Source organism: Psittacula echo, assembly GCF_963264785.1.
Source record: "Psittacula echo genome assembly, chromosome: 3".
Taxonomy (NCBI): Eukaryota; Metazoa; Chordata; class Aves; order Psittaciformes; family Psittacidae; genus Psittacula; species Psittacula echo.
The window spans coordinates 8978872-8999684 of record NC_137736.1 but is presented as its reverse complement, the minus strand read 5'-3'; the positions used below and the strand labels follow the sequence as shown (position 1 = coordinate 8999684).

Genomic DNA, 20813 nt, shown 5'->3' with positions numbered 1-20813 from the left:
AGCAAGGCAAACAAGAGTATTTGTTTTAATGAACTTTATTTAACTCCGTATTATACAAGTGGGATCTGAATCCCCAAACTTCCCATCATCAACATAACGGAGAAGCACCACTGCACAATAAGGAAGGCAGAATTTTGGAGCTGGAAGACAGGCTAGATCAAGCCGATTCTCCCTGTGGGGTCAGAAATTCTTCCTTCTTCACACAATGTGATTCCCAGACCAGCAGGTTTTACCCCAGGAATAACAGAGACAAAGCTAGTTCTAAACACTCTCTCTTCCTCCTCCTCTCCCCAACAAAAGAGGCTGCTCAATGTCAGTAGTGGAATGGTTAAAGATAGGGAGTACATTAGGTTTGCAGTTTCTCAACCAGCCCACTAGATTAAGAAGTGGTCTGGCTACTCCCTCTCTCCTGAAAAAAATCCAGGAAAATCAAAGACCTAAAATGCTGAAGACTTACCTCCTTTCCTTCCCTCATCCCATAGCCTTGTTCTCTAAGCAGAGAGCAGGCAATGAACTCTGAGGAGGCTGAAGGAAAGCCAAGGGATTCAGGGGCTACCTGAATCCCTGGGAATCTGGTGGCTACCCTGGTGCCCTCATTCATTCCCTTTGAGGCTCAGAGACCTGTCTGGAATAGTACAGAGAGGGCCTCTCTTAGGGATTCAGAAGCACCCAGGGATACAGAACACAGAAGCCACTGTGAGGGTACACACCATTCCAGGGAGGGCCCAAACCAGAAACAGGGCAAGACTCCCCCCAGCCAAGGCCTCCAGGGCTGGGGGAGCTGGGACGAGGCCCTGACAGGGGGAAGAAAGCTCTTGCAGCAGGACTGAGGGCTCATGGGATTTTACTTCTTCTTCCTCTCCTGGGAACAGCGAGGGCAGAACCTGATAGAAAGGTAAGTAAAAGCCTTTAGGCTTTTACAGTATGACATGAACTTCGAACATACAGTCCCAAAGGACCTTTTCCAAGGTCCCTGACAAAGCCTCTCCCTTCTGCCACCCAGGACCTCCCCTTCCCAAAGACCCATGTGCTCTCCATGTTGCTTGTTCACTCACCATTTTCCTCTAGGTTTTGTTGTCAGACCCACACAGGCAAAATGAAACCATTCAATGGAACACTGTTGGAATAGCGAGCAGTCAGTTAAAGAACCATTTTCTTCTGAAATCATTGCTTCTGGGCTACCAGAATTTCCCAACATTAGATCACAGACTCTTAAATCCCTAGCAGTGATCAGGGAATGAAGACTCAAACCCAACCTATACATTGTTAGCAAGAACTGCCCTTTTCCCTTTCTAAGTGTGGGGGCAAGAAAATAACCTATCATTTCAAGGAAAACTTGAACAGGCACTTAACAAGTCCTGGTAAACCACCCCTCCACCCTTCTACACCACCTGAGGTAAGCCCTCTTCTTGTCACTGCTTGCTGTTATCAGGCCCTGCCCAAGCAGGACGAGACTTTCTGTGCAAGACTCTCTCCACCTCCTTCTCCTCCATTTACACCAGGAGCAGGCTCTTACATCTGGGTTGTCGCAGCCAATCATCTCCCCATAGGAGACCTGGTGGCAGAGGCAGTAAGTAGGCTCATTGGGGTCGACCGGCATATCCAATACATCCGAAGGGTGCACATTTCCAAAGGTGACTGAAGGCATCCCATACTCTGTGCTACTGTAGACAGGAATAAAGTAGGTCAGCAAAATAACTGGCTTTGTGTCCCTTCATTTCTCCCAAGACAATGCCCTCGTTTGCTAGACACAGTTCATACACCCAAGTTCACTGAAGTGACCTGCTTTCCCCTTCATGCCACACTCCCCTGAAAGAATGAAAAGGTCTCCTTCATCCTGCTTCCCAAAAATGGACAGGGGACACACTGTCTAGGCTGGGTGTGGGCCAGATCCTTCACAGGGAGGTTGGCTAGGCCTCCTTGGTCTGATTTGTAGTGCTGCTCCTCATTCCCACAAATCTCTTAAAACACTTACGTGCGGACAAGCTTCAGTTTCTTTTGGGCAGCTTTTGGTGCTTCCTCATCAGAATTTTTCCCTTTAGAGCGAGCACGGGCAGCTTTCTTCTCTTTTTGGGCTCGGCCCTCTGGTAAGAAGAAACAAAGGTGGTTCATCTGCCACCCTACGAAAATAGACACCTGATAGTAACAACCTCTCCATCACTAAAATACACTCCCACTTCAGAGCGTATATTGGCTTTGGGCCATGCACCCCATCTTAATTTTATCTAGTGGCCTTGAATATGCTCACACACAAGAAGAGCCCAGGTCACCATCTTTTTACCTGTCCTTCAGATTCCAGCGTAACAGTCTTTGATCTGTACCACTCCAGTGCCTGCCTTCATCCCCACCACTTCCATAGTCACTTGGCTGCCTCCTGTATCAATCTGCAGCCCAGTGGTGGTACTCACTCTTCTTGCCCTTGCTGGAAGAACTGTCATAGTCACTCGACTCTATCTGCTTCTCCTTCAGGTCTGCTTCGAAGCGAGCGAGATCTGTGTCCAGCCGACGGATGTGCTTATCAACCTGCAAAGATGAGAGTGACCACGAGTTACCACAGAACACAGCCCAAGAGGGCAAAGAGGAGAAGGCACAGGGCTTGCACTAAAAAGCTGAGAAGCAAGAGTGGGTACGGCCTAAAAAGAGATCAGAGCCTTCCAAGACTGGGGTCTTTAGCACAGCCTTTCACATGGTAAACACTAGACACTTCCCTCCATACCATCTCATAGGTCTGCATAGCCAGCTGAACCTTGTCGTCCCCAAACTCCTTGCATTTCCCATAGGCCTCCTGGATTTGCTTGAGAAGCCCCAGTTTTTCCTCCGAAGACAAAGTCCGTGCATTGCTGATATACTCTGTGGCCAACTTATCGATCTCCGACTTGAGGTCTGAAACAAGTTCACCATTAAATACCTAAGTACACACATATGCCCACATACTACAGCCCTCCATTAAGAGAGGCTGAAGGATCAGAGCAGCTGTAGGCTTCCTCCCCTGCCTTGAGATCTCCACCGATCAAGGCAAAGAAAGGAAAAACTGGCCAAGCTGCATCCTTCCTGTCTCACCAACAAAATCATCTCTAAGCCTCACCTTCCGTCCTCTGATCCAGGTCTCGCATGAGCTGGAAGTTTCTCTGCAATTCAAATGGCAGGTTCTCAATACCTGCAGGGAAAGGAGGATACACGGAGAAGTCACGTTCCTGTCCATGATGCGAAGGCAGGAACAAAGCTAACTGATATAACAACACATACTCTACTTCGGTGATTCCCAACACCCTTTCCTGGTGCACATTAGTATGCTTCCCTTTGTTGTCAACTCTAAAGGAGACAGATTATAAAAACATGATATATTTAATCCAGGAGCATAGTTCTATAATAAGTATAACGGAAAACTGCTGTCAAGCATAAAGGCCTACATTAGGAAAGCAGAAAATCAGAATTTGTAAAGTCAGTCACTATAATACAGAATCATAGAATCCCAGACTGGTTTGGGTTGGGAGGGACCTTAAAGTTCATCCAATTCCAACCCCCTGCCACAGGCAGGGACACCTTCCACTAGACCAGGTTGCTCCATGCCATGTCCAGCCTGGCCTTGAATACTGACAGGCATGGGGTACCCAGAGCTTCTCTGGGCACCCTGTGCCAGTGCCTCAGCACCCTCACAGGGAAGAACTTCTGCTTAAGAGCTCATCTCAACCTTCCCTCTGTCAGGTTAAAGCCACTCCCTTGTCCTGTCCCTACAGGCCCTTGTTCAAAGCCCCCCTCAAGGTTTCTTGTAGCCCATTTAGGCACTGGGAGCTCTAAGATCTCCCCAGAGCCTTCTCTTCTCCAGGCTGAAAAAGCCCAATGTATCCATCCGAGAATTCCATTCAATAATGGAAAAAATAGTACAGCAGCTGGTAAATAATGCTATTTAGTTATTTCTATACAGGGATGTACAAATTGAAGTTGACTGAATGCTAATTCACTGAAAAGTGAGTCCATTTTAGTGCATCCATTTTACATATGGGGACAGAGACACTTTGTGAAGAGCTAAAGAACAAGTTTGAGACAGGACAAGGAGCGGTGAGCAGCAGTTTTAACCCTCTGTCACATGTTCCTTGTTTTGCCTTCTGCACTGTAATCTCAGTGTGGGCTGTCCAACACCTGGAAGGATGCTACACATTGTGAATAATACATGTTTTTAGGGCTCCGAATGAGCAACATGAAGTTGATAGTCAGTTAATTTTCAGTGTACTATGCTACTCATGCCCTAGGCATCACCAGATGCTCAACTGACAAAGCTGAAAAAATCAATTCTCATTTTTCCATGCCTGTCTAATTAAAGCAAGATCTGGTGTCACTGCATTGACCTCAAGTCCAAGCTTGATTATTGTCACCTTTATACCTAATTTAAAAAAAATAAAATACAGAAAGGTTGGGGAAAAAGCTCTTCAGAAACATAAGCATGTCTGCTTCCTGAACCCACTCTCGAATACATAGGGAGTGTGAACGACAGTGTGTCTACCCAGCATCAAAACCATCTAAAACATCATTCCCAGCGGCAGTCTCTACTGTCCCTGCCACATGTTTCTACAGCAGAGGCACCTCCCTGAAAGGTCTGCATGCAAGTGGCAGGTTGTAACATGTACTACACACGGCCATGAGGTAAAACCAACTGTGGGCCTCACTCTGCTCAGAACCTGGTCCTTTAACTTCTTTTTTGCACAAACGGAACATACGAAATTACATACAGAATCCTTCTAAGTAACGAAGCTATTACTTCAACAGAGCTCTGTTGCCATTTCTAATGTAAAGATCTTAGCAATGCTCAGATAGCAGGTGTCCTCAAGCACACAATCACACAGCACATACACGTCGGCCCCTACATTCAAGGACAGTTAACAGCAAAATCAAAAAATGAGGAAGTGGCAAACTGAAGGCTGTGCATTCCCAAATACGATACTTCCATGTTTGTCCATGATGGACTTTACACAAGGTGCAACCGGCTGACTACCAGATCACATCCCTACGGCTCAAAAACACATCTCAGAAGACAACAGGGACACAGTGCTGAAGATTATCATTGCTTACAAAGGGAGCTTATGGCAAGGATGAAATTCAGTTTGGGAATCTCAAGACCATGCCTTTTTTCTTTCCTGCAATCCCCAGTCTTGTTAACTCCAAACCTCAGTGTATACAGCAAATGAAACATGTATCATACTGCAGCATGCTACTTTCCATTCCTCTCCAAAGCACCCCCTGCAGAAGACAAGACAGGTATTCTCTAGAGAAAAAACAGTTTCTCTTCTTGCACTGTACACAGTATGTCAAGTTTACACTGAGTTTATCAATCCTGGAAGATCCCAACTTCTAAATTCTTGACTTTGTAGTTTTAGAGAAGGATTAATGTAATTTCTTCTAAAAAGGAAAATCAGTAAAAGCACAAATTCTGCTGGGTGTAGTCAGTTTTCCCTCAGCCAGGCTAGAAACCTTTAGATAGTGAGTACCCGAGCCGGCACAAAAACCAGGAGGATGCTATTGTCCGAGCAGAACCACCCTACATGAGGTTATGGCCACATTTCACAGTGATCTTTTCACAGCAGAAACGTGGGCAGGACTTTGTTTCTGTGCCAGAACCTGAAAGGGACCAGAGAGGTTGGATGATCTTTATAGTCCTTTCCAACCCTAACCATTCTATGATTCTATGCTCTAGCTTTTCCAGCTATTAGTGTAAAAAATCTGCCACCAGCACATGCCCTCATCTGGGAAGCCTCTGTCTTCCCCTTTCCTCTACGTGCCTGGTCTCATCTTTTCAGCGCATGTCATCGATCCTTCAGAGCACGTGCCACCTATCCCAGTGCCTCCAGCCTGGTTACCTGCCTCCCACATGCAGAGCCCCCTGCTCTCAGCGGCTCTCGGCAGCACCAGAGAGGCTTCACCCAGCTCAGGCTCTGGCCTAGTAGACACTGAGCACAGACACAGTCAAACATGTATGAGCACTGATCTTCCAGACGCTCATTAGTTGGGCAAGGTTTCCACAGGGACTGATGAGACAAACGCCTGTCATTTGAATTCTTTCTCTGCTAAACCCAGCAAAACGATTTCCTAAAACTGCAGCAAAATGTTCCACCTGCAACTCTATTATTGGACCAATGTTCTGTAATTGCTTCATCAGTAAACTGGGAGAAAATGAAACAAGTGACAGTACAGTGACTTTACAATCAGAAATGGTATAAAGACACTTTATCTATTCAACTGAAAGAGGGAGGAAGCTGAGTGCACAACTACAAATTATGATCTGGAGAGTGTGGCAAGAACAAAAAGCACAGCAACATAAAGCTTCAGCTAAGCAAGTTTTAACTGAGCAACAAACTATTTGTATTGTATATAGTTTTGTCTAACTACGGGAAAGTTTTCTGCTATCTGCAGCTCAACTCAAAAGCTCTTACATACCCTTACACAGAAGGGATGCTCTCCATCACAGAATTCTATTATAGTAGTCAGAACACTTGCTGGAACTGCTTGGCTTGTGCTGTGCTGGACATCACCATCCTCACAGTCCCATTAAAAAAAACAAAGCAAACCTAAGAGTTAAGTTTCCATTTCCTCATTACTACCAGTGCAACACTTTCCTCAGTCTTTTTCAAAACATTCTTGTTACTTATGGAATTTTGCTTCCTCCTCTTCTTTTACAGTGAATATGCTCTTCTTACTGTAAGATGCACCTGAAATTTTAATGACTAAATACTATCTATCATAAAATACCCAAATAATTCTCACATTCTGAAATGGATCACAGTAAAGGAAAACGACCCTCGAGGCCTCCTTGATCACTACAGCAGGCAGCAGTCACTTTGTGCCAGACAGGCAACAACCCCACAGAAAATTAAAGAAATTCGAGGGCCTCTTTTTACATGCAATGGCAGCCAGAGAGGAAGAGGACGACGGTGAAGATGTACAGCGAAGAAAGTGGCTGGCAGCTTGGTCCAAAGCGTGGGCTGGCATCAATGCAACTGTGTCCATGTGTCCAGGTCCACACAGCCACGTGCAGCCCCACTGTGCCACACTCATTCCTTCCACGGCACGATTAGCCTGAAAATCATCAGCACAGGTCTCTCACTAAGGTTCTTCCTATTTCTTCCTTTTCTTACCCTGTTTTAAGTTGACACAAGCTAAAGTCTCTCTATGTACCTTCACCTTTCCTTTCCTGAATTCTTAACCCTTCACTACTCCCTTTCTTTTTTAATCTATTTTATTCTTTATCACTCCTTCCCTCATTCATTTCTCTGCAGGCATCCATACCCACGCTGCCTTGTCCCTTAAGAACCACACACTCTCACTCTCCAAAAGTCAGAATCCATCAACACCCTCCTTCCCCTCCAATTACTATCATTTTATCTATTTCTTTATAGAAACACATGTAGGGTGTCAAGTGTAGGCAACTGATACTTAAACTTCAGCTCCTTAACTCTGATGTCAACTCTGACACACAACACAGAAAGCAAACCCACCCAACCTCATAACTTCCACTCTGCTTCAGCCCTCCACAGCACAGCTGTTACCTCTGCCAGACAGCAGGTTTGTACCGTGACAATGTCCAAATTCCTAAAGAGAGATCCATTACACCAAGAACTATCCAAACACACAGTGCCTTTCCCGAGACATCTGTTCACCAACCGTGTTCAGATGCATGTTGAGATTTATTAAAAAACATGAAAATACATTCTGAAACATAGCCAAGGTTGCTGGGTTCAACAGTACAGATTTCAGCAAACACTTTAAACACCCACTGCTGAAGGCATAAAAATCCTGCTTGTGTCAGGGACTGCCACAATGTTCTTCACCCCCTCAGACAGGGAATCGCCTGGGATCTATCACTGGAAGCACACATGATGGTATTCCATACTTCTCCTAATTTTGTAGCATTTAAAGTATGCTGCAGGACAACTGGCTTACAGCAACCTTCAGGAGCTTCCTTGTTTCCCCATTAGGAGGCAGGATGTCTTTTATACCCCTCCATCTCTCCTTTTAGAGGCTATAACCCTTTTAAACTGCTGCTTCTACTCTGTCCAATGCCCTAAGATAATTATTTCTCTTCCTATGCACTAATATATACCTTTCTCTCTATTCACATATGGCTCAGTCCTACTGCAATATATGTGTCCTAACCTATAACATTATTCTTACAACACCTTTGTAAGGGATACTACTACCCACGTTTTCACAAGCAGAGTACTGAGGTGCATGGTAGACTGATTTAGCCACAGGCACCCAGGAATTCTGTGGCCATGTCATATACCCCAAGTTCTGGGCCACTGCACTGCACACTAGTCTATGAGGTGCATCTGCTTCAGGATCTGTCCAAAGAAACAGGTATCAGTCAGCAAGGACAGTCAATGTACCAGCCACAGAAACCTAATACTCCCCAGAGTGGACCCTTTTCTTGAGGAGGGAGGGCTCCTTTTGTCATCTTATTATTACATTAGTTTAATGCTACAGTATCCAAAGCCAAAACAGTAGACAATGTTGTTAAGTCTCACAAAAAGGATCTTTCTTGCTGTGTTAAAAGATCAACCTTTGATTTCAGAAGCTTGGAGGATTTGGAAGACATGTCAAATGAGACTTGCACCACCCCAGGCATTCCCAGCCTGTCACAGACCTCCAAAGGCAGGGACCACTACTAAAGAGATCACAGGGCTGTTTGCCAAAATGGTCACATCAGATTTGCTGTTGGGCAAGTGAAAAAATGCAGAGGAAATGCAGTATGCTTTGTCTTGTAAAGCCATCCTGTATCAACTCTGATAAAAACACTGGTCAACAGCAAAATCAATTCTAAATGAGCTGCTCATTAACAATAATAAATGTATTCGTTTAGCGTGGGCTATGCCACTCTATGAATCACCAAATTCTCTCCCCTGCATGAGATCTTTTGTAATTTCCCACAGATCATGTATGCTGCATTACACATGCAACTAATCAAAAGTCTCAGGAAGGTGAAAGGCATCTTTCACTATGCTAAAACAACTTAAGACATTTGCATATCTGCAGTATGGCATGAGAAACTGTAGAGGCACGAACAGGAGGGTATGGCTGCATGCTATGCTGCAGAGGGGATGACAGTAATGACATGAGGCAAAGCAAGGGATAAAAGAACTGCTGTGGAATTTGGAATGCAGCCAGGACTGGGAACAAATGAAGGGATAGCCTACAGCAAGTCCTGACATCACACCCATGCCCTCTCATCTTGTATTAAGATGAAATACACATCATACCCTCATTTGATGAGGCTCTACAGAGGAAAACCCAGACAGATGCAGCTATTCCAAAAGAATAATCCTATTTTACAGGGTTAACTAACGTTATCAAGGAATGAAAAGACATTCCCATGTCAGTTGTAGGAGAAAGAAGATGACTTTCAAGAGGGCATATGCTGCTTCTGTTGCTCTGTGCTTATGCTGACAGAAATTTCCTAGTATTGACAAGCCCTGGACTGGTGTAACACTATATGCCTATTGACATACGCAAGTAGAAGGAGCAAAGGAAACCTGATGCCTCCCTAGTCAGTATAAAAAAGGGAAAAAGTCTGAAAGAAAATTACTACACAGTACCATGTTAACTTACCAGCTGAGGACTCCTCATCTAAGTCTGTTGTCTCCATCATCCTCTTCACTGAGGCAGATATGTCCTAGTGTCTGCTCCTGGAACAGGTCCTGACTGGTGGCCTCCAAGACAATGGAATTAATATCAAGCAGCCATCCGAGTAGACAGGCCAGCAACATCCTTCTATTCCTTAAACTCACCAAGGTTACTAGCCCTCTGCTCACTATTCTCCCAAGCATTTAGGTCTAATTTAGACCAAACGTTGGCAGAATCTAGTTTCTCAGAGGTTTGGGGTGGAGGAAGATGAAAACACTTTTTATTGTTTTGTTATCGTTCCTTACCAACATCTTATGCTGACATTTATTCAGTAACAGACCAGTTCAGCCATAGGGAAATTTGAACTTCCTTCCAGTCAGGCACACACTTCCCAACTGGCACAATGTGTACTCCCCATTTAGCAAGGCAAATAAAGCAATAGCCTCATCAGTCCAAGCAGGTCTTATGTTGTGGACAGTGTTAACTGGAACCAGCAGGGAAGGTGCTGTTTGAGAAAGTGCACCCCACAAAAATGACCTTTCCATCCACCTCAGCTATGTGAGCAACTGGGCAGACATCCTCAGCAGTAGAACATAGGTAGGTGAGTGGAGATGTCACTTTGTAATAAATTCAAACACCAGACAGTTGAGGAGAGCTACATGCCTTCATTCGGAGGCCATAAAAAATAAACCTGTGTGTTGTCACTAAGTAAACTTACTTTATTCTAATACCCACTAGGTGGATAAACCTAGAAAGCACAGAGGGTAGAAAATACATGTGGTTGCAGAGCAGTCCTCTGGACTGTAAAGATAATCCCTACACTCGTAGCACATTCGCATATGAATACAGACTTGCAGAAAACTATTTGGGACTGTTTTCTAATATGTGTACTTCAATGGTGCCTAAAGAAGCTCTGCAATCCTTTCAAAAATTCCAAACATGAAGAAAACTCATCATCTGGAAAATCTGTATTAGTCACCCTTCCTTTCTCCCCCTGAAAGCCCCCACTACAGTATTTCTAAACCCAGTATGAGAGCAAAGCACAGTAACTCAAGTTTGAGCAAATACAAATTAATGAGTCTCCAGGCACATTCAAGCTTCTCATCACAAACCACTGTTTCCTTCCTTCTTATTCTTCCTCCATTCCTTTCTACATCTCTAACTCCTTTGCACCCAGTTTTTCCCCTACTAAAGCTGCACTGCTTTCTTGGCATGAGGAAAAGCCTTTTAGTATCTTGCTTTCTCCCCTCAGAAGCAGGCATAAAATGGTTTAGAGACCAGGAGGAGGACAATATTTGAAGGGATGGAAATCTTTTCATGCTTAACTTCAGCCACTGAAGAAAACTGAGGAAAAAGCCTTGCTCAAAGAAAAACACTGAGGAAGAAGGGAAAAAGAAACATTCTTTCTCTTCCCCTTCCCCAAATCCTTTGGCTCAGTATAGTCATTGAAGGGGCAGCTTCACTAGGATGAAGAAAGGAAGGTGATCAGAGTGGACAAGATACGGAGTTCCTGTTTCAGGATGTTCAGCACAGAATATGCATATTTTTCTGCTGCAAAAACATCTGCTAGGAGCATAACACATTTCAGACAGATACGCTTTGCAATTGAAAGCTTAGAGCAAAGGTAACGGCATGTTTAATCCTAGGTCTAAACCCAGTTTCAATTACAGCAATGACATGAAAGCTATTGACATATCAGACCCAAGAACCTGCCAGACACCTTTTACTAAGAGAACTGTTGTTAACTTGGCTATTCCACAAAAATCTCCTGGAAAAGAACTTTAGATGTCCAAAAGAGAGAACTCAGAATTTATGAACTGAGGCTGCATACAGAGCTTTGTCAGGCTGCTTGTGCATTGTGACATTTAGTTTTTAAGTACATAACCACATGAGATTTTCATACAAGGCGTTTCTCATTCCCTAGTGACTGAGCAGTGATTCAAAGTTTTATTTTATTCTCTTTGCTCAGTATAGAGCCACACATACACAGCCCAAAAGCCAAGCTGAAAATTGACCTAGTAATCAGCTTTTCAAGGTGCTTATTATTGTGACATTAGACTGCTTTTTCACAAGCTGCTGTGGAGCAGCCTGCTTCCCTTCCCAATAAAATGAAGGTCAAGAGATTTACTGAGGCAAAGAGATTAAAGCCAAGAAGACCAGCTAATTACAAAGATACCTCTTGAAATGTCTAAAAATGCTCCATAGCCTGACTTTTCAGAATTATCTGCTCAGAGCAGACTTCAGTTGCAGCTATGAACATTCAGCACATCTGCTCCTCTGACTACAAATTTGCACTCGTAATTTGAGGGAAGCAAAGCCCATGCAAAGAGAACCTGTAAAAAGCTGATCCCCCCAAATAAACAAACTCATCAAACTCACTTTGTCAGAGCGTTATTCAACTGCCTCAAACATGAGACCACCTTTTTTTCTTCCTACAATCTTCACTTAATTCATTATACACCTTCCTTTCTTCAAGGATATGAAGAGGTCATACAAACAACTGCCCTCTTTCATCACACACTCCTCATTCATTCCCTGAGCAGATCCAGCCAGTAAACCATATGAAAGAGAATCTCTGTGGGAGGAAAAAGAAAATCAACTGAAAATTGTGTCTGCATTAGCACTATGATACTAAAAGAATTCCATTCCAAGAAGGACATGTAAATATTAGACATTTTTAGAAGAGCTGACCAAAGGTTCTAGTCTATTTGCTTATTTCAATTTTCAGGAATTTTTTGAACATTAGCGAACTACTTTAAAACTGAATTGAATGTTTTTGAAGACTGAAATAATGTTTAAAAAACAAAGGGAAGGAATGAGTGAGGGGGAGGCTGAATGCTGTCAGGCAGGCATGAAAAGAAATGCAAGAGCTGATCTGAGATCACCTCAAAGAATTAAACAAGAGCGACAATTCAGACTAAGTGGTCAGCTTGCCTGACTGGACCTTTTGTAGTAAGAGTAAACATTTCATTAATGAATAATAAAAAATAATAAATAATAATAAAATAATAAAAATAATAAAAAATAACTTTTTTAAGTCATAAGACTACAGCTTGCATCAAATACTCGATGTAGTATCAGAAAGTATGGTGCATAACAAGCTAGAATAAGAAAACAAACATAAGATATACTAAAAAGACTTCAAACTGCTACGTAAGGCTTTGGAATGCATTACAGAGAACTATCAGCAGTGGCTGCACCACTCATGCAAGTCACACAGAAGCAGTTCTTGATCCAACAAAAGAAGAGTTAGGCACTTGGAAGCGAGTTGCAGACTGGAAGAACAAGAATGGAAGTAAGAGACCACTGGGACAGCAAGAGACAGCCTGACTGCAAGCAAATACTTTCCATCAAGTCTTACAGAGGGTAATACATTTAGGAGCAAGCAATACAAGTGATGGATAAAGGATGCTGGACCGTATTTCTAAGAAACAGAAAGACTGTATCATATCAGTATCATGGTAGACAGTTACCTGAATCTGAGCTTCCAGCTGAAACGCAGTAGGCAACAGAGATAAGGGCATAGCCAACAGAAGAACGATAACCTGACTTTAGTTAGTACCATGAAGAAGACTGGTTACTAAAGGAGTGTATGCATTTTCAGAGAGTCAGAACTTCAAGCAGGATATCAGAAGATTAGAGCAGGCTCGGAGAAGAACAACACGTGTTATTAGAAATCTGAAAAAGATGTTATTACAGGCAGCTCTTTTCTTTCTCCCCTCACTCCAAGTTACCAGAAAGAAGGTTCAGATTTCATCAACTGCAATTTACACAGAGAAGAAACTTTTAATAAGGGAACACTTCAACATGGCAGGTAAAAGGCTCTGTAGGTGCAATGAGTAATTATTGGAACTGCAAAAATTAACTACAGTCAAAAATCACAAAACCATGCCAGGAAAGCCTATCAGCAAACTAACTTACTGAATACTGAGAAAGATGTTCTTTGATTCTAAGTATTACAATTCATATGATGTGTTTTTCTGAAAGGAACCTTTTTTTTTTTCCTCAAAGAAGTACTTTTAGATTGTGCACATTACTTAAAAAAAAAAGAAGAAAGATACCTTAAAAATGACAGTCCATACCCCCTTATTAATATCCACACTTCAACAGGGCAAGAATCTCTAGCTCAACTGCAGGACCACACTTTTCAGCTGAGAGAGAAAATTTGACATTTTATTTGCATGCTTCTACTAGAGGGGAACAGAACAGTTTCCACAGGGGTCACTGCTCGTAGCTGAAGAGTGACAATAAAATCCAGAAGTGTCTGACTTTGGTGGGAGCACTCTATCCAGCAAGCTCCTCTACAACTTCCTTTTTCTCTGACTTGGTACCTACTGTACCCCTCCAAACTCAGTGCTGTACATTTCTCATTTCTGCCTAACATCTGCAAGCCCCTGTCTTTCAATCCTTTATCTCCATACTGCAGCTCTTACTCCAAATACACTTGTGCTCACTCAACAGCAAACCCCTGCATCCTCCCTGTACACTTATTCCTCACTCAACTGCATCTTTCTCCTCCTGCCTAGTCCCTGTCCTCCCAACTCTCGGCCATCTTTGCTAAGGAGCCTCAGTCAACTACATTCTTCCACAACAGAATGAGAAGAGCAGACGAATGTATGCTCTTAAACAGCAATCCCTGCTCCTCTCTTAACAATCTGCCTTCTCATCCACCTCTTCTTCCTAGCTTCTGCAGCCTCCTTCCTAGCTTTTGCAGCCTCCTTCCTAGCAGCTCCTAGATCCTTGCCTGTTCACTTCCAGCTTCCTTCAGCTTTCAATGAAATTTATTATTGTTCTTGAACTTTCTTAAATTAATTCTCGAGAGGTTTTTTTTCCTCATGACAAATGGAGCACTGCAGACACAAAGATTGAACCTCCTTGCCTCCATATCAATGCCGTGGTGTCTCTGTGCTGGAGGAAACCGCGTGCAGCAAAGTAACTGAAAGACCAAGCTCCAATGTTTCTAAGCATATACAAATAGATAGCAAGAGATTTAACGTGGCCAGATATGGTGAATTAGAAGACACGTTACCAGAACTACCACACTTTAACCACTGCACCCCATCAACATGATGCCCCCATCTCTAGTGCTGACGGCAGATCAGACGGGAAATATGAAAACAGCATTACTCAAGGCACAGGTTACTACATCTTAAACCGTTAGTTCATTCCTTCAAAAACAATTGCTGTGATTAGCCCACTCAGCTGTTTTAAGAACATAGGGGTAAAACAGTCATCGAAAGTCCTATCCCCAGAGTCTGACAAAGTTTAAGCACCTTAAGGCAGGAAGACGTCAAAGAAGGGCTCCGATAACGCTACAAACTCCGTTAGTGTTTAGAGAGCTCTCCTTCGACCAGCAAAACAGGACTGCATGTGTAAAACCACAGCGCAAGAAGCGAGCGAAACTACCTCCCGACAAACACGAAAGCTGTCTTTGCCTGGATTTCAACAGTCGGGCACTTTATCCCGAGAAAGCCACTGACAGCCGGGCTGCCGCTCCCGAGAGGAGGCGGCTAAGGCAGCGCAGGGCTTCTTCCTCCGGGGACAACCAAACGCTCGCCGCCGGTGTCAGCGGGGCTGGGCTACCATCGGAGCCGCAGCCGAGTCCGTCCCCGCGGCGGAGGAGCAGTCCAGACCACCTCCGCCGTTTCGCAGCGGCCCTGAGTCGCCTCTACGCGGCGGGCGGGGCCTCTCCGCAAGGCTCCAGGACGGGCCGGCCGGGCCAGGCCACCTGCCGCCAGAGGCTCCGAACAGGCCGCGGGCGCTCCGGGGGGGCGCGGCCAGCCCCCGGGCAGAGATCGGACCCCGCAGGGCCCCGCCCCGAGCCGCGGTCCGTCCGTGCCAGGGCGGCCCCAGCCGCGGCCCCCGGCCCCGCCCCCGGCGGCTCTTACTATCCAGGTAGTGCTCCAGGTACATCCCCGCCGCCATCTTGGGCCCACATACACGGGCGCTTCCGGCGGGAGCCGGACGCCGGCGCCCCCCCTTCTCCGGAAGCAGCGCTGCCCGGCTGCGGCCGCCGCTTCCGCCGGCCTGCCCAGGCACTTCCCCGCGTTCCTGCCGCCATTTCGGGTTCTGCTGGGTTGCCCCTTCGCCCGACCGGGTGTGTCCTGCCCGCCCGCCGCCGCCTCAGCAGCACCGGGGGTGACGGAGGCAGGGTGACCTGCGGGAGCAATCCGGGCCGCCCCGCTGCTGGTTGCAGGCGGGAGGCTTAGGAGGGGCGGCCGGGCCGCAGGGCACGGAGGGAGGCAGGGGAGCAGGCCCGGCGGTGCGGGCAGGTAAATACCTGCTGCCTTCATTTCCGCAGTAAAAGAAACGGGCTTCGTCTTTTGGAGGCTACGGAGGTGTCTCCTGGGCACTCCCGGCGGATAATCTGAGAAGGAAGTGCTGTTAGTTTGTTATGGCACTCTTGTCTCCATTCACCATGTAACTCGCCAGCGACGAGAACCTACTGCTGTGCTAGAGAGACTGCCTTTGCTGTAAAATGATTATGGCACAAACTTAACAACTGACAAACTGACGAAACAATGAAGTTAAACTCGTGGCTCCATGTTCTTTTCTCCACCGTGCCAGACCCACTTTCATGACCATCCAGCGTGAGCCACCTCTAGGTTAGAGATCCTCCTGTTCAGGAGTCATTCCTCAGCCTGTCCCTTACTAGTGAGTGCACATGCAGGGTACGGTGTCTGCCAGGTCTCTTCAGGAAGGAGGGTGAGGTCACACCTGATAAAGGAACCGAGACAAAATTACCTTATTTCTTTTTGTCCTTCAGGTCTAGAATATCCAGGATGGTTGTTTCAATAGGTCAGCATTAATTCTGCATCCCATACAGTTTAGGAGGCACTGGGTTGTTTTTTTTTTGGCAAATGTTACATTTCATCCACTTTCCTCCTGCCCGCTCCCCTGCATCTTTCAGTTTTCCCTAACAGACTTTAACGACAGTCATGGCTCAGGACTGGGTGCTGCTAGATTCCAGCCATGAGGAGAAGTGACCAGCCTTGTTTCTTTCCTCCCAAAGGTTTTCCAAAACGCTTATTTATATGGATATGCTGGGATTAAGTCCTCCATTAGCCTGCAATGCAAGACTGAGGTGCTCTTATAAAAACTAATCACAGCTCTTAGAACTACCAACCATCCACCTGTTAAAACTATTTGGTTAATTTAGAGATCCCTTGTGTTCTGAAGATTCTGTGTTTTCCAGTTCTATTCCTATAGCCATTTATATATGACATATGTTTAATGACTCAAAACATATTCCTTACTTATCTCGGTTCCTGTGTGAAGCAGCTGGCTTCAGTTACCAGAACATTATTGTTAAACCACACTTGGTTTTTACTTGTATAAATTGCCTTACACTCTTAATTAAGGAGAAGGATGTGGCTGTTACATTAGAAGAAATCATTCCCTATACCCTGTCACAGTAGTAAATCATAATTCCCCAAATGCATCCTGCTTGAAGCTACCAGGCTGAATGGAGCCTGTGTTAAGAAGCAGGCGTTCTTAGACATCGCCAGTTTGGTTAAGATGCCACCTGGGAATCCCACTTTATTCTCCAAGTCAAAGCTAGGAGGTGTCAAAATACTAGAGCCCTGAAATGCAAAGACAAGCTCCCTTTGGACTTGTTGCCAGTGCTGATAAAGACAGGGAAAAGAGAAGACTCTTGCCTAAAATCTAAATGGTAAACCTTAGTGGTGTACAAACGTGTCTAACTTCCGCTACCACTGTGAAGTAGGAAAACAAAGGGGAGAGGCAGTTTTGTTACCTGTGTGGTCTCATGGCAGTAGAAATTCTTCCAATCCAGCAAAAACTAGTTCCTGAGCTCTGAATTTAGAAAAGTTTGCTATTTTTGCTTGCTTTAGAAAACCAAGGCAGAGGTTCCTGGAGAAATGCATTGCTCAGAGTTCCACAAGCATCCTCACAGATGGAGTGTCTTAGTTCCTATGGCAGTTACTTGGTGAAGGGTGTAGTTTTTAAAGTAAAGACCTCTCCAAGCGCAAGTCCTAGAATGGGCACAGATGATTATGCAAGGAGATGCTTCCCCAACTGGAATATACTCTAGAGGTACATGCCTATTTACGTCTACCCTCCCCAGCCTCTTATACTGACACTTAGGTAACTGTTGTTACAACTTAGTAACAAAGCCACATAATGCCAACCCCAATGGTTATCACACACCACCCCCTCTACCCCGGAGTCTGCTACTTCAATTACATCCTATTGTTAAATGGGCCAATACCTCCTAGTCAGATGAAGAACCTGGCTGACAAGAGGGCCTACTGCCCAGAGGGCAAAGGGAAGCTAAACAGCCTACTGAAGTAGTCTAGAGTAGTGGTTCTCAACCTTTATTGATCTACAGATGCCTTTGTATTTTCCCTTGGAAATGTAAACATCTGCATACCAAATTTAAGCCTTCAGCTTTTGTTACCTTCCAGACCTCTTAAATGTTGTCCAAGGACCACAAGGTGAAGACCAGTACTTGAGAGCGATCCTTATGCAACAGGAGGCCTACAACTTCAGTCTTGTTTTTTCCCCTTTCTGCTGCAGTGGTACACATTCAGCTTTTCTCACTCTTTCAACATTCTCAGTTCAGAGGTCCCTGCTCTTCATTTCCTTCTCTTCAGGAAAGACCAGATGTACCCACACTTAAGTCTCACAAACATCAAACAATTGATCTGCAGCATTTGCCCCCAAGGTGGTAAATCAGCTTCACAAATGAAAAAGGATGCCAAGGGCCCCAGATTATAGCTGTGTCCGCATTCAAAAAACATATCCTAATTCAGGAGCAAAACTAGGCATACACTCTAGTTCTTTGGTGTCATGATTTCTTTTCTTGCAGTTTTTTTTTCATTACATAGACACTACATGAAATTGAAATGTTTGTTGGACCAAGTTACTATATCTCTCTAGTACTTTGGTGTACTACTATACAGAAACAAGAAACCATGCACACAAATGTAATCTGTTGTACCCGAAATGACGATTGAATAGGTACCTATCTTGTAGTTAAGGAAGTGTACAGAGCAATTTCGTTCTATGTTCTGAAATTGCACTAGTAAACTTGGGCAGCTTTCAGGTGCATTACCCGCAAAGTATTAGAAGAAAATCCAAAACATGATATATATCCTTTAGTTGATATAAAGATAAAATAATCAATAAAAATATATAAGACAAGCAGAATCTCATAATTATATTCTATATTGGGAAGAAAGTTGGATGATGTAGACACATCTGTGAAGTAACGAAATATTACCTTGCCAATCTAATGAGTTCTACTCATTAAATAAAACATCCAAGAAGTTGCATAGCTAGAAACTGACAATCAATAACTTTAAAAGAATTATCTGGCAAGCAGATGGAAGCAAGGGGCTTTCTCTTCCAAACAACTTTGGAGCTCTTAATGTGTTGCAGAAGACCAGCAAATACTTTTACTGAAAGTATTTGAAAAGTAAATGGGATCATCCAGGCTGCTGTAAGTCAGTTAACCTAACACTGATTTGGCAAAATCACAGTGTAACTGATACAGGTTGCACTCAGTTAAGAAAAGAAACATAATGCTGCTTTAATTTAGAGAAGAAGATCTAATTCAAAGAACTACACATCCTTGTATGGCAATGTAAGCCTGGTGGCTCAGGATAAGTCTAGGTGTAATGTAGCAAGACTTGTAACTGAGCATTACACAGCCTGGTCATTCACAAAGGAAAACGAAAGGCAATAGAGAAGAACTCCATGATGGAGTCAAGCCTTATTGTGAGACACCTAAACCAGCTCAATTTAATTAAGCCATTTGGAAAGATGAATACAGTGACCTGATCATGGTCTGTAATTCATTACAAAAGAAGAAAGACTTCTTATAGCAGAAGTCTTTAATGTACTGAACAAAGGCATAACAAGACTGTATGGATTAAAAAGAAAAAAAAAAAAAGTAGTAAAATAGAATGACAATTTCAGTGGCAGTGATAACCAACAAAAAAACTCTAACAGGCGACATGATTGACTGACCATAAGGCTTTAAATTATGAAAGTCTTAAATCTTTCTTGAAGATTTAACTGAATTATAGACCAGCAGTACTATCATTAGTCACGGCTGAGATTCAGTTACTGTTTGTGGGTGACTTTTCTAAATGATTTCCAGCCTACATGATGTTTCCTTTTAAAGCAACAATAATTTGCAAAATCCAGCTATGAACAGACAATGGATTCAGTAAAGGACAAGAAGAAAAAGTGCTAACACCTTCCAGCAAAGATGCAAGATGCAACCTAATACAGAACTCCAGAGTCATTGTCAAGTCTTCTTGCAGACAGACACAGAGAAACAAATGGACTGGCATCACAGAGAAAATTCAGGGTCAAAGAATTCAGGGAGCTGAAGAGGAAGGACCATAGGATCTTGTTAGAGAATATTCCACTCTTGTGAGTGGTAGTTAAATAATTGAACCATGGTTGGCTTAAGTGCACAAAGCGGGAAGCTGAAGACTGTGAAACCTGAGGCACCATCTCAATAGGGAAGAATTTTCTATAGATGTTAGATCTTGCATCCCGCAGGTAGAAACTATACTTTATAAACCACCTGAAGCATTCTGAATATGTTAGAATGGCCTTGGGAATTCAATGAGGAAGACTTAATCCAAACTAAGGTAAGTAACAAGGATGACAATAAGGTTTCTTCAATTGTTTCTACACCAGCAACAGGACTCTGGGTAAACAGACAAATAAGAAAGCCTCACTGATGAGAAAAACAAAGAGGCCTGGAATAAACTGGCATTTCTGAAACTCAGTGGGAATGTCCCTTGGGGAGAATATCATTAGCTTCTTCCTGGGCAAAAGTAAAAGCTGTAGGAGCAGCAGCAAACTACACAAACACAAGCAATAACAACTTTGAAATAACTGGTAATACATGAATGGTAGAGCCTTAAATACATACCTATGCTAGGTAGCAGATTCCAAGAAGGGGAAGGATAGCATACATCAGAAAACAACAGATCGAACCAGGGACCAGGAAAGGCAATTTCAAGCACCTTTAACGTACAAAATGAAAAGCCACTGCAAGGAATTTTAACTTGGGAGCCATTCCCCAGGGAATTCAAGCAGTTGGAAAAAACACCTTTCTGACTTTTTAAAAATGTATGTTTCCTAATACAAGACACTGCACCTAAAACAAGTCAATTTTTCAGACTTCAAGGTGATACATACAAGACATCATAGCTTGA

The 20813-nt window shown here is 43.9% G+C and overlaps 1 protein-coding gene across 15 annotated transcripts in view; it reads right to left on the bottom strand.

Moving 5' to 3' along the window:
- The window catches only part of ING4 (inhibitor of growth family member 4), a gene marked incomplete at its 5' end in the record, with an annotated part of 24656 nt that continues 3843 nt past the window's right edge, over positions 1-20813 (bottom strand). The window contains 9 exons of one of the 15 annotated variants that reach the window (XM_080612098.1): positions 2-884; positions 1056-1117; positions 1517-1664; positions 1976-2084; positions 2409-2523; positions 2717-2883; positions 3086-3157; positions 15893-16329; positions 17369-17583. In XM_080612098.1, coding sequence (XP_080468224.1) covers positions 845-884; positions 1056-1117; positions 1517-1664; positions 1976-2084; positions 2409-2523; positions 2717-2883; positions 3086-3157; positions 15893-15905 — 726 coding nt within the window. In that variant the 3' untranslated portion in view covers positions 2-844. The other 14 variants (XM_080612107.1, XM_080612099.1, XM_080612105.1 and 11 more) reach the window with 14 other exon arrangements.